We start from the raw sequence: 14,017 nt of genomic DNA on the forward strand, positions 1-14,017 counted from the left end.
AAAAAGGTCAAAAATAAAAGAAGAAAAAAGTGGTTAAAAAAAAAAAAAAAAAAGTCACATTCCGTTGCCGGGACTTGAACCCGGGTCTTTCGGGTGAGAGCCGAATATCCTGACCAACTAGACTACAACGGATCTGATGTTCTCTAATACTATTTACTGATTTATAAATGCAGGTACTTGTATACAACAAGCCAAAAGACAGTAGGCAGCAGGGACTAGCACCTTCCTTGGTTTTCGGCAGCGAGGAAGGATTAGGAGGGTTTTAGCGTTTTTGGCCTTCTCTTCTCTCTGTCTCTCTCCTATCCGCTGTAGACGACGACGCCGCTGTTGCTGCCGCCACGGTCCTCCGCAAAACCCAGTCAACACCGCCGTCTTCAGCCCCTTTATCTTCCACCATCCGCCACCAGGTTTACCAATTTGTTCTCAAAAATTTTCACCCTTTTTTCTGCTGTAAGTTTCTTTGCCGGCTCAGAACTATCGCAGTCTGTGAATTCCATTCACTTCATAAAAACATAAGGGATTGATTAACTTTGCAATTGGTCAAAACCCAGAAGTCAGCTTCTCTCGAATTTACTGCAAATTTCAGTTCCAGGTAAAACCATCACAAGTAAAGAAAACTGGAATTTGGGCAGCTAATTGGTATTCAATTGCATTTTCCTGCCATTGCCTTGTTGGGTTTGTGTTCCGGAATATCACCATAAAATTGTCAGTTTAAATGATTCAGTGGTTATCCAGAAATGAACCATTTTTTCCCTTCATGCAGTGTGTTTGATTCTGTTTGTTTGTTTCGACAGAGGGTGCTGCGAAGATGACTGCTGTATCGGGATTGACTGGTAGTCCCTCCAGATTCTGCTTCCAAATTCCAGCACGAAGTTCTGGTTCACTACGAGGGCAAGTTTCGAATTTCCCTTATAGTTGGAAGCCTGCAGGAAAGAATGATCTACTTCGTGTGGAAAGGTACAGCTAGGGCAGTATCAGTTATTAGTTTCACGTAGTGTGGTTACCTTCTCGGTTTGCTTATTTGTTTTCTTTTAAAATCAAGCAGAAGTTATTGGACTGGTTTTGCTCAAAGGTTGAACGCACGGAAAACACATCTGATCAAGTTTGCCATGGATGCATCCTTCGACGATATGTCCAATGAACCAGCAGGTAATTTTCATCTTATTTTTCTGAGAGCAGTTATATTTTCATTTACTTTGGATGTTGTTGTATATGTATGAGTGCTTGTGTATAACTTCCTTCAAGCTTGAACACACTGGTCCTTATTGCACAAAACGGTATGAAGAAAATTGGAATGTAGAACTTAACACGAAGGATTCTCAACAACCCTTCTGCTGGTGTATTTGATTGCGGCCTTTGACGTGTCTAAACTTCGTAACCAATTCGAACCAAAACATTTAGGTGCATTTGTAGGAGTCTTGACATCGGTAGCTTGGTTAGGTTAGACGTATTTCGTTCAGCCCTGTAACTGTTAATTTGATAAATTACCATTGACCTGATTCGTTTTTATTAGATATTGTAACGAATCAGCATCTTTATCTCTCTGATCTGTTGTCTTCTTCACTGCCTTTGCAAGTAAAGCTATATTTCCTAGGATTAATGTGAGGGACCCCTACAAGCGACTTGGAATAAGCAGGGAGGCTTCGGAAGATGAGATTCAAGGTGCAAGGAACTTCCTTATCCGACAGTATGCAGGTCACAAACCAAGTGTAGATGCAATTGAATCAGCCCATGACAAAATAATCATGCAGAAGTTCTATGACAGGAAGAACCCAAAAATTGACTTTAAGAAAAAGTACAGGGAAGTCAATCAGTCCCGTGTTGTTCAGGCTGTGAGAAATAGGTTCCGAACTCCGTCCACAAATTTCATTATAAAAACGTCCATTGCATTTCTAGTGCTTGCAGCTCTCACTGTTCTATTTCCAACCGAAGAAGGTCCAACCCTTCAGGTTGCCCTTTCCTTGTTGGCTACCATCTACTTTGTACATGACAGGCTGAAGAGCAAATTACGAGCTTTCCTCTACAGGTACGTAAATAGTTTCTGTATAATTACTGTATTTCTCTATTGATTTGTCCATATAGATCAACTCATTTGTTCTCTATTGAAATTTATTCTTTATTATACTTCCTTATCTTCCTTATTTTTGAATAATTGAACCGAAAATTACAACATGCTCTTCCTTCACTCCAAATTTGAACTCCGTATCTTAACTCACCATATTATAACTTTAAATTTGGCAACGGCGAAAAGGTTTGGATAAATTGTTTGCTTTGGTGCAGTGCTGGATCATTTGCTTTCTCATGGCTCTTGGGAACCTTCTTGATGGTGTCTGTGGTTCCACCTCTGCTGAAAGGACCAAGGAGTTTCGAGGTGACAACGTCATTGATAACCTATGTGCTACTCTGGGTCTCGTCAACCTATCTCAAGTAGTTTCTGTTCTAACGTAACGACACACCTCAATTTTGTTGGAGTTGGAAACCGCAGATTTTCTCGGAGATTTAGCTCATGCGCCGACTTTTCCGCTATAGTTACGGTGCTGATAATTCTGGCAAATTGTACAAGAGATTTGTTTTCTGTCATTTGGAGAAATTAGATGAAAGTTAAGATCGGTTTAAGTAATTGACCTTTTGTTTCCTTATTTTTGTTAATTATAATAATCAATCATTTTATAGAACCATGTGTTTTCTCTTTTTATTTAGGTGGCATCCTAATTTAATCTAAATTATTTGGAGAAGAGTTCAAATTTGGGTGCAAAAAAAAAGGACGCATGCTGTTCTAATTAATTTGACCATAATTAGATTTGCATGACGTGATAACATATGTCGTACTGTTCTAATTGTTTTCGGTGTTAATTGGTACAATGAAGGTAAATTGACATAAGTTTTATGATTCTCGCAGTTGACCCTCTCAGGGCTACTGAACTTCATAGACGGTCTGTGATCGAGCCGTGGCGATGAGAGGATTATAATTTTCACAACCAACCACAATGACCGTCTTGACCCGGCGTTGTTGCGTCCGGGTTGAATACTGCACTCCAACTGGGTTCAGCATCTTAGCCTCGAACTATCCAACCGGGTTCAACATCTTAGTCTCGAACTACCTTGGCATTCGTGGCAAAAACGACCACCGCCTGTGCGGAGAAATTGAAGGGCTGATAGAGGACGAAGAGGTCAGCCCTGCTGAGGTTGCTGAGGAGCTCATGAAGAGGGACGATGCTGATGTCGCTCTTCATGGGCTCGTCAATTTCCTCAAACGTGAGAAGGCCGAGAACAATAAAAAGGAGGAGGAAGGGGCTGATGATACTGAAATTCAACAAGCAAAGAGGCCAAAAAATGGACGAAGACAATAAAAAGGAGGACAAAGAGGCCAAAAATGGGCAAAAATGCACACGATGAATCATTGAATGTGTAAAATAAAATGTCGCACATTCGCTCTTTTGTTGGAAAAGAAACTTAACAACATGAAACAATCATCACAAGATCATACAACGGATTACCAAAGCGGTTCTAAAATGCGCACACGCGCTTGTTATTTTTCAATGGATTGTCCTGATATGTACACAAGGAAAGAAGAGGAACAACAATATACCAACAAATACGATCTGTGTACATACGGGGATATCCGTCATAGATTCATAACCAAACATCACGAGAAGGCACAAAGTCAGATTAAGATTGGCTATACAAGTAGTTCCCACGTCAGAAAAATATATTACATGTAACTCCTACCGGCTTCTTGACATTCAGATAGCCACAAGTCGATGTGTTCAACAATCTGTTGCCTTACTTTGTTGACTGCATCAGGGTTGCTGCAGTTCTGGGAATTGCCTGAAACCAAAGTGATAAATCCTAATTAAATACGATAGCAAGCATTAAAAACTTATCAACAAGCACTGCCTTCCATGAAAATCTTGTTCGGATTCAAGGTATCCAACTAATTTGATTGACACAATTAAAGCCCTTTACAAACATGGAAAACTTCCAATGGCCGCTAAAATTAGGAAGCTTTTCCTCAGAAGCTAGTATGTGTCACTGAGGTTGCACGGTTACACTAACAATACATACCTTCAAGGGTTAAAGGAGACTGAGGGCATCCTCTCAAATCCGTTCCATGGCCACAGTTATGGCAAGAGATGATGTACGAAGGCACTGATAGTTTATACAAAAAACGAGAATTCAGAAAGATCTAACACAGTTCGAATATTTTCGCATCAATTCGTAGGATATCAGTAATGAAACTTTTCATTGAAGCAATGTAATACTCACTATCTGGAGATGAAGTTTGTTTAGATGCATGACGCCAGGGGTCCTGTGAACCATTTGTAAAAACTATTTTTGAACCTGCAGATTCATTTTTCATAAGATCAGTAAACCAATTATTGATACATCGATGAGGTTTATTGTAGAAAAAACATGGAAAACGGATAAATGATGCCATAACTGGTAGTAAAACAAATGCTCTCAGTTGGTAGGCAGTCTCCGGGGATAGGTGGGGTAAGGTTACGAGCCAGTATGAAACAGCAGATAGAAATTATGCTACTTAAATTGTAATATATAATAACCGGGGAAGATATTTACATATAAATAGGGAAAGAGAGATTGATATTTTTACCTGCAATTTTTGTGCCTCCATAGTATAAGTTTGTTGCAAGAACGTCAGGATAGATGCCATCTCCAAAAACATTTTTGCAAAGGTCTTCATGGTATCTGTGACAATGAAAAACTACGAATCAGAGACGCATACAAGAGCTATAAAGTTGAACTACAGGTCTGTAGGAAAAGGGTAAGTAGAAATAATAAACAAAATAGTATAATAAAAAGACATTTTCGGAATCATACTTTGTGTCAACTTTTGAAGACCTGATGCTATCATTTGCAGGAGCCACCTGAAAATATGCAACTTCAGTACAAACTTGGAACCACCACAATCGATCAGAACTGCCCTCAGTAACAGCAGTGTCCTTCAAGTGTTTCTGGTTATATGTATCAACGTCAATGCCAAAAGTTCCAAGGTAATAATCTTTAATGTATTTGGCATACGCTTCCTGCAAGAAGATTATTTTTCCCATTAGAAACATTAGACACCCAGAGAAAATTAACAAAGGCATTTTCATGAAGCATAAAAGCCCAAGGACAGAATTGGTGGCACTCCTTACAAGTTAAAACGCATAGAGATAGGTGCATAACGGGTAATTTATTTAGACGCTGCCAGGTAGACTACAACTACTGTAAACACGTTGACCAAAAAACAATCTAGTAGCTGAGGATAATTGTATAACTCAACTGTGGACCAAGATTGCTTCATGCTTCAATTAAAGAACGAAGGGGAATGAAAAGAAGAGAAACATACCACCAAATCCTCTCCATTAGTCTTTGCTTGAACAAGAGGTGAGCATAATTTATCAGGATTTCCATATTGAAACTGCAAAATGTCAAACAAATAATCATCAGTAATTTGATAAACTGAAAACGGAGTGACAAAACTCAGAAAGAAGTAACACTTACCGCTATAACAGCAGCATCCGCCAGAAAATACATGAAGTCGCCATCAATATCAAGCTGCACACAGACTTAAGGTCAATATGCAAGTCAGAAAAGAAAAAAGAAAATCCCACCACTGAGAAACTGGACTCGGGCTATTAAATTACAGCATGATTTACAAATGGTGAGTGCAAAGTGTGAAAATTCCAACCTGGCTTGCACCAAACAACGCCCTTATTGCTTTTCCATTAGTTGTGAGACTTTGTTCAACAAGATGAGTAGTTTCTTGAAGTGCAGCTTTACATTCTGGACCTGCAGACTCACCAATCTGCATTTGGAGAGGATTGTAGTTATGCAAAAAAGGGCCGAAAGTAGAGACCAAAACTACAATCTCATTCTCGTCCTAAAAGGGCGAAGCGAAAAGGCCAAATTAACCGAGTGATCACCTGCTGGTCAAATTCAGTGAAGTTATAAATAGCTTCAACAACTGCAGAACTTGCAAGACTTCCACATGTCAAATGCGGGAACTTAACCCGAAACCACGCACTAAGAGCTCCCGGGTAAGAAATACCAATCACGAACCACGGATTGTCACCCTTGGTTCTATTCAGCTTCACATTTAACCCATTCTAACACAACCACACCACAAAATCCAGTAAATTACAAGCTCAATTGGGTAAAATATCTAATTCCAGGCAGCAAATTCAACAATTTCTTGCCTGATAAAACTCGCGAAAAGCCGCCAGATCGAAAAGCGCTTGCTTGGATGACAAGTACTTCAAATTCTGCGTTGTATGCGTCTTGAAAGGAGAGCTTTTTCCGTAGTATCGATGCTCGGGCGCAACGATAGCTGCCCCAAACTTCTTAGCCAACACCTGCAAATAGGGAATTCAATAAAATTTCTAAATTTTCCGATTTTTCTTCTAAAATTACAAATTTTACACCTAAAAATTCAGAAAAAATCAGAACTTACACTCAGGTAATCGTTGGCGATGCCGCCGCATGCGGATTCTCCGCAAATTTTGAGGAAAATTGGTCCGTCGGAAGGTCTAAAGTAATCGAGAAATTCGTAGTAGCGCTGCGGGAATTTGCGGCGGTCGTACGGCGAGAAGTGGTCAAGAGTCTGATCGAACCACAGCTCCTCCTTCGTCAATAACCTTCCGCCGCCGCTTCCCGACGAGCTCTCCAGCTGAAGAAGTGTTCGCGGATTGACAAAGCCATAAGAGAGCGGCGTCCACATCATCATCGTGAAGAAGAAGGACAAGGAGAACGAAAACGACGCCATCATCGGAAATCGGGTCATCGGACCGCGTGGTTGATTGGCGCCCCAGGTGGCGGTGGATGGTCTGTCAAAGTCTCAACTGAAAAAACGAAAGCTGTTTCTATAAACGTTAACAACTGCAGCAAGCAATCCATTCTGTCCTGGATTTTAATTAGATTTTGATTTGCTTTGATTTAGACCGGGCCGGTCTTACAGAGGGCTGATGGACCGGCCCAAAATTTGGTGGTCTTGTAGTGGGCTGTTGACTGATTCATTTCTCTAGAGTGGAAATGAAGAACCAAAATTAGAATGAATAAAGGTGTCTTTGTTAATGTTTTGCAAAAATAAGTGAAAAATACGTTTCATAAACTGTTTTGCGGAAATAAACTCAAAAAATGAAAATGTGTTGTAATATAATATGTGGATGGCCCACATGAATAGTTGTTACTGTTCATCCAAAGAAAAATTAGATGGATTACTATTCATATGAAGAAAAACGGATGGATTATTATTCATGCACAGTATTTTCACTATTCATTTGAGGAAAGTTTGTAAAGTGAATAGTGTTACTACAATAATGCTTTGGTTATAAAATGAAAACATACAGAGGAAAGAAAGAGGAGTTATGAAAGACTCGGAAGGGAAGAGAAACGAAAGGAAGAGAGAAAAGAGAGGAAAAAGAGATGACAGAGTTATCTTTGTACTCCTATTATTTCAAATTATAAATGAAAGCACCCCTGCTGCCCCGAGGACGTACTCCAATCACACTGACTGTAGAGAGAACTTTGCAAATATCGTGTCTTATTTTATTTATTCCATTGCATACACACTGTTGATTTTATAATAGAATGTAGAAAATAATATTTTTTCTACGTTATGTAGAATATCAAATTGATATTTCCTATGCTTTTCAATAACATTTTTCAAAATAATAGAAAATAAGAGGTACATTATGAAACAAAGCTAGAGTAAAAAAAAATAAAATTATGTACGCCACCACTGTTATCACCATTGCCACCACCACCACTATCTTACCATCATCATCACCACTGCCACCATCTTTTACACCACCACCTCCCATTGTTGTCACTATATTCTCCACCGCCATCACCCTCGCCACCATCACAACCACCACCATTAACACAACCACCATATTTTCCATACCTTCACCCTTGCCACCATGCCCATCACCACCGCCTCCCACCACCATGATCATATTCTCCAACCACATTATCCTCACCATGGCCACCACCACCTTCACCATTTCCGCCACCATCATATCAACCACCATTTTCACAATCATCCATCGCAACCTCCAGCCTCCTCCACCACAACCACCGCAACCATTCTCTCCATCAGTTCCCGCTTCCCCTCTATTGTCACCACCTATATCTCACTGCTGCTAACACCTTTATTGTCACCACTATTACCACTCCGCCAACCACCATTGCTACCAACACTAATCCCGTTCTTAACCACCATCCCACCACCACTACCATTAATTATTGCCAAACACAAATTTATCTATACATATATTTACATTTGGTAGTATTTTCATTGTTTTCATTCTAAAAAATTGTTATCGGATTAAATTACCAAATGCATTCTCAAATCATAAAATGCACAATCCTATTTGTCATTTCATTTTACAAAACAAATTTTATAAAATGTTACCAAATGGGTTCTCATATTGATGTTTTTTGCAAAAAGCACAGTCAAATGCTTTTAAAATAAAAAAATATATTTTATCTAAAAACGGTTTCAGTTATTGAAAATAATTTCTAAACAAATCATTATAAGATGTAAGTTTAAGATAAAAACGATCGATGTCACTCAAAGATTGGTCCCCTACACATGAGTGCCACCCTAGTCCCCTCTTGTCACCGATTCTCAAGTGACAAATATCCATTGAACTGATAGATAAATTTTTGAACACGGGACAAATATCTAACTAATAACACCATTAAATTTATACGTTGGTTGCAATCAGAGGCGGTGTTGAAGGCATGCAAAAGATGCAACGGCACAAGGCCCTTATGTCAGAAAGTTTTTAAAATTTTCATCCTTCAATAAATATAATTTCCAATAAAAAAAAATCAGTTTACATATGAAGATTGATTTTCTCGTTTCAGGCAATGTGGAGCCTAAAATATTTTGTAGTTATAGGAACGACGTCGTAACTAGGATAAGGGTAGGGTTGGTTGCATAAGTACTTAAGTAGAGTTGGTTGCATAACCTCGAGCGAGTTTGACTAATTACGCTACCTACCTTTTCAAATTTCAATGCATGCCGCGCGGGACTAGTGGTTGCCTAATTGGGGTGAGGTCCTTGTATGGAGAAATGTTTAGTGTGATTAGCACACTGGTGGTACATCACGTATCATTATATAAATAGTGGGATATGTGTGTTAAAATGTTAATAACTTAAAAAATAAAATTTTTTACGTCTTACATAAAAACACGTGGTATACCACCCGTGTTTCCATCACAATGAAAATTTTCTCTTTTTTGTGGGATGCTGGGAATCCTCACATCATGACCGTTTATCGTACATCATGCGGTCAATTTTCATTATGTACTATTTGTGTTTAATTTTAAATAAAAAATTCAAAATGATTTCTGATCGTACAATGTACGATAAACGGTTAGAATATAAAAATTCCTAAGATTTCCACAATTTGAATCCGGATATAATCTAAATCCGCGTAATTGGATAACCTATGACTTTTCTACGACGTGGAGAGGAACGAAATTGACACGAGTGGAGCTTGCCCTCCAAGTGTTTAGATACTATGTAAATGGTGTTGCATCAATGGGCGAAGGTACGCAATTCATACCATACATTTGAAAGCACCGATGTACATTAACTGACGTGAGCGTCAAATTACCTTTTGCAAGCACACCACCCCCCGCTTATATGAAGCGCATGAAGATTAGAAGAGTGTACGGTCAAGATACATGTGGAGATATTTCTTCTTGAAAGAAATTTTGCTCCAACAAGCAATATAATATTACAATTGATTAAGTGGAATCTATAGTTATTATATTAGTTTTTCACTTTTCTCTACAATAAAGAAAAAAAAAATAGGTGTATTGCTTCTACCCACAAACACAAGCGTCTTTTCGTAATTCCCTCAGGGATGATTGTTAAATCCTAATTTAAATTGGCTGTTAAAGAAAAAAAAATCTAAAATTAGTGAGATTATTCAATTAGTTAGATTGAGATGCCAATTTTGATTAAGTTGAAACTTTGATTGTTGAATTTTGCATGAATCCATTGTTTTAAAGAAAATCTTGAAAATTGTCCCCAAAAAAAAAAAAAAATCCTTGAAAAACTATCTTAAAAAAAACCTCTTCTATAAAATTCGCACAGGACTTCCAAAATATCAGAATGCCCATAGTTGCAACTCTTCAATCCATCCAATATTTTGTTTTAAAAAATGATAATTGTAACTAAATTACTTGAATACTTATTAATTTCTAAAGCAAAAAAAATTGATCCAAGAAGAAGGCGGTAACCCAGTGAAGACCATAAGCTATCGAGAAAAAAAACCGAATAAAAGTTTTTCTTTTTGAACAACGATATTATCTACACTAAAAATGAAGAGGTGAGACCTCTCACTTAGTTAAAGAAGAATACTACTAAACTTTAGTACTAAATGACTGAATAAAAGTTACGTTGAACTTGTTATTCAAACCGTTTTCTTAGAATTGAACAAGTACTTTTAAAATTCTCATTTTTTTTTTTTTTTTGAAGAAAGGATGGCATATATTAAAATTTCAAATTTCAGTGCGACTATAAAAACAAGAAGGTCCTCAATTTTTGCATATACAAGCACTTGCAAAAATATGTTTTTCTTTTGAAGCAAAGTTATGGATACCATTTTACTATTATTTCCTCTGCACAACTCAACTACATACAGATCAAATGCCCATTTCACAGTTGTACATGAAGCAGCAACACAACAAAGGTACACTGGAAGCACCCTTCTTGCGACTCGCCAGCGACGTAATCTGCTCGAGCCGATGATTCCAGATATGCCGATACTAGTCCTGATTAATACGAAAAGCCAACAGGTTATGCACTGATCTAGTTAAAGCGATTCGAGCATCAACAGAGAGAATGTGTTCTGTGGAGTTATGCACAAGGTCGTAGAGCAATGCTAACTTGAAGTTTGAGCATTTAGAATCTGATAATCGACACAAAAACACAGAAGTATCGTTTCTCTAACAACGTCAGTTTGCTTTCATGATGTCCGAAAGACGGACTTGAGTACAAGATGTGTCTATTATATATTTGTGAAATGCTAAAAACAAATAGATGTATAGAAAATGCAAACTCTTTTCTTAGACACAAGTAACGATGGCAATTCTCAACTTACGAGTTCCAAATTTAGCTGCCTTTCCGGCTTCAAATTTTTAGCTTATGAAGGAAACCGGCTTGTGTTCTTAGTTTAGCTGCACATACATTACAAACTTGTGCAATTTATCCCTAATAAGCAACTGTTGTGAAATACAGATGGGAACCGTTCTGTATGACAGTGAGAATGTTCCGTTTGCAGTGTTGAGATACATGCTAAGACAAAAACAGAGCTAGGATCAAGCCGATCGTACTAAAAAATGAAAGCACTCGTACCTCTTTGTTTGAAGCTTGTCCATGCATCCGATGAGGCTTCATGTTCAAATCAATCAACTTATTATCCATCTTTACATGCCCATCGGCATTGGCATCTGAAGCACGAATAGGAGACACCCGGTGATTTTGCGGGTTCTCTCCTATTGTCATTCTAGGTGGATGGTGTTGTTGTACTCTTCTGATCTCAGCTGGATCAATGGGTTGGGAAGCTGGGTCATCACTATTACCAGGTTTATCTCCTGGAAACTATGGAACAACCAAATAGTGTAAAACATTTAAGTCATCCCCAACACTTACGCAAAAATAAAATAATCCGATTCTTAGTACGTAGGATCAACAAACCCACCTCAACTCTTTGTCTCAGTACAAGATATCTTCCATGCATTCTTTTGCCTCCAACATGAACAATCATATCACATTGCAAACAGAGGGAACTTCCATCTATCTCGCAATAAAAGAAAGCTACACGTAGTTTCCCAGAAGATAGAATGAGCGTCATTATTTTTCTTTTCTTTCTTTCAAACAACATTAAGACATTTATCAGCAGGGAATAGATAGAATCGAAACATAGGCCTGCATACCAGGTGCATTTTCACAAATGTCACAGCGGGGAACTTCACTTGGAGTAGCAAGACCAACACGAACATGCCGGCTAGCAAGCTTATTGCACATATGAACCTGCCATCCGATCAACAGTTTAAAGCATCTCGAATACAAGCCGAACAGAGATTACACAAACATGAAAAACAAAAGTAAATTCCAAAATTTGTGACCAATTAGCAAAATTTGTGACCAATTAGCAATGCCAGCATTTACCATAAGCAATATCCAACGATTTTCGACAAGCATTCTCACTCAGTCACTAATATATTTCTAGTTCCAATTCTTCCTCTAGTTTTTTACTCTAGGAACTTTTTTACCCTTTCACTAAAGGACATATATTCTAAACTACGGGAAAAATTTGCACTTAAGCATGATTTGATCCTGAGGGGGCACGAGGCGGGCAGACTGCCTTGGCCAACTGACTTAACTCACGTCTGCTTACCTCACATTAGTTAAACATGGAGCAACTAACAATGCAACCAGATAATATGCGGTCCCAATTTGCACCCAGCAAACAAAAAACATCATTACTTAGTACTTTTTTACCTAGATTTCCTGCTGTAACTTATGAAACTGCTAACTGGGCACTGTAAAAACTTTGAAAAATATTAACAGTCAAACGGTAAAAAAAATCATACCTTCTCGTCGCAGGCGCGGCAAAGAGCAGCCTCGTCCGCAGCGCAAAACACGATTGCGGCTGCGCCTTCACAGGAATCACAAAGTGTTCTCATAATTACTAATCCCTTCCACCACTCTCATATTTCTTCAATCCAGTCGGCAAAGATAACACAGCACAAAAGCTCACAATCCAATCCAATCCAATCCAATCCAATCCAGTCCAATCCAAAATCCAGAAAGCATAAAAAGTATGAAACTTTAAGCGAACCCAATTCAGCAAGATCGATTTGGGTGTGTTTGGTGAAGTCAATAACGATGGGGAGGACAAAGAACAGGAAAAGGATTCGAATTTTAGACAGAGAAAAAAGTGGGTTGTGTTTGGTTTTTGTTGGGGAGATTCCGGAAGCCAAAACAATAATAGTATAAACCGTAAACAAACGAATATATAAATACACAAATGTATATAATATATATAACACTGTGTGAAATTTGACAAGCAATGGCAACAGATAATATGATAAAATAAATACGTTGGACTTGTCAACTTTGTTAGCTCAAAACAGAAACTCTCTCTCTCTCTCCCTTCTCTCTCTCTCTCCTCTCTATCTCTCCGTGGAACTTTGAGAAAGCTTGAAAGATTGGAGCTCGGCCACAAGTTTTGAAAACGCAGGAGGTGGGGCTGAGATTCGATGGTGCCTGGCTGATGGGGGATTCTCAGCCACCAGTTGGATATCTGACATGGGGCCCATTGAGTTTCTAGTAAATGTTGTTGCTTTGCTGTGATGGATTTGCTTACAGCTTCGATCCTGCATTGCCGTCCACAAAGCATCTTTGGGGTGCACAAATGTATTGAGTGGATGGGAAGGACGTGACATCATGAATACTACCAACCTATTATTTTCTTCAAGATCTGATAATCAAATTAAAAACCAAATTTGTTTTACAAAGGAAAATAATTTTCGCAATCTTTGTGTCCTCTCCATTTATCTGTTTTATTTAAAAAAATAACAATGATCGATTATTCAAGGATGAGTACAAAATTTTATTTAAAATTCATCATGTTTGAATTACAGAATTTTGTACTTATGATTAAAACTGTTCATATTATAAATCACTTTATAAAGATCATGTCTGCAAAAAATGAATTAAAACTAAGACCGTTTAGTAAATTTATAAAATTTGATTCAATAACAAAGAAATTTAACTAGAACTAGTGATTTTGTTATTTGAAATTAATGAGGAGGTCTTGGGTTCAAAACACCATGTGTGCTTATTTACCTTTCAATTTTTACAAATTTATTTTCATAAGAGTATAAATATATAAAATTTAGCTAAATAATCAAGAAGTTTAATTAGAATCAATGGTTTTTGACATTTTGTTGTTTAAAAGAGGTCTTAAGTTTGAAATGCTAAGTGCAT

At 37.9% G+C, this 14,017-nt stretch overlaps 3 protein-coding genes and 1 non-coding gene across 6 annotated transcripts; 1 reads left to right on the plus strand and 3 right to left on the minus strand.

Annotated features, from left to right (window-relative positions):
- Positions 1–59: 59 nt before the first annotated feature.
- Positions 60–132, minus strand: TRNAE-CUC. The gene has a single exon. It is a non-coding gene; the product is annotated as a tRNA-Glu (tRNA).
- An 81-nt stretch (positions 133–213) lies between these two features.
- LOC125467902 (protein CHAPERONE-LIKE PROTEIN OF POR1, chloroplastic-like) lies at positions 214–2,675 on the plus strand. Of its 3 annotated transcripts, none has more exons than XM_048575702.1 (5): positions 214–592; positions 764–957; positions 1,046–1,149; positions 1,582–2,026; positions 2,281–2,675. In XM_048575702.1, exons 2-5 carry the CDS (start codon positions 809–811, stop codon positions 2,429–2,431), a joined length of 849 nt encoding a protein of 282 aa, XP_048431659.1. In that variant the 5' UTR covers positions 214–592; positions 764–808; the 3' UTR covers positions 2,432–2,675. The 3 variants fall into 3 exon arrangements, with proteins under 3 accessions (XP_048431659.1, XP_048431657.1, XP_048431658.1); XM_048575700.1 differs by having other exon boundaries at positions 795–957; XM_048575701.1 differs by having other exon boundaries at positions 214–407; positions 795–957.
- An 818-nt stretch (positions 2,676–3,493) lies between these two features.
- LOC103930968 (probable serine protease EDA2) lies at positions 3,494–6,841 on the minus strand. The gene is made up of 11 exons (XM_048575681.1): positions 6,455–6,841; positions 6,201–6,356; positions 5,928–6,110; positions 5,693–5,809; positions 5,506–5,559; positions 5,351–5,422; positions 4,840–5,045; positions 4,613–4,707; positions 4,267–4,341; positions 4,066–4,149; positions 3,494–3,828 (listed from the first exon to the last, which is right to left on the minus strand). The coding sequence occupies exons 1-11, from the start codon at positions 6,782–6,784 to the stop codon at positions 3,713–3,715; spliced, it is 1,488 nt and encodes a 495-aa protein (XP_048431638.1). The 5' UTR covers positions 6,785–6,841; the 3' UTR covers positions 3,494–3,712.
- A 3,703-nt stretch (positions 6,842–10,544) lies between these two features.
- Positions 10,545–12,830, minus strand: LOC103966728 (B-box zinc finger protein 19). Its single transcript, XM_048575304.1, has 5 exons — positions 12,619–12,830; positions 11,959–12,055; positions 11,724–11,839; positions 11,378–11,623; positions 10,545–10,794 (listed from the first exon to the last, which is right to left on the minus strand). The coding sequence occupies exons 1-5, from the start codon at positions 12,709–12,711 to the stop codon at positions 10,789–10,791; spliced, it is 558 nt and encodes a 185-aa protein (XP_048431261.1). The 5' UTR covers positions 12,712–12,830; the 3' UTR covers positions 10,545–10,788.
- Positions 12,831–14,017: the final 1,187 nt, after the last annotated feature.

Source organism: the organism of the source record quoted next, unplaced genomic scaffold (genome assembly GCF_019419815.1).
Source record: "Pyrus x bretschneideri cultivar Hongxiangsu unplaced genomic scaffold, Pyrus_bretschneideri_v1 Contig8, whole genome shotgun sequence".
Classification (NCBI taxonomy): Eukaryota; Viridiplantae; Streptophyta; class Magnoliopsida; order Rosales; family Rosaceae; genus Pyrus; species Pyrus x bretschneideri.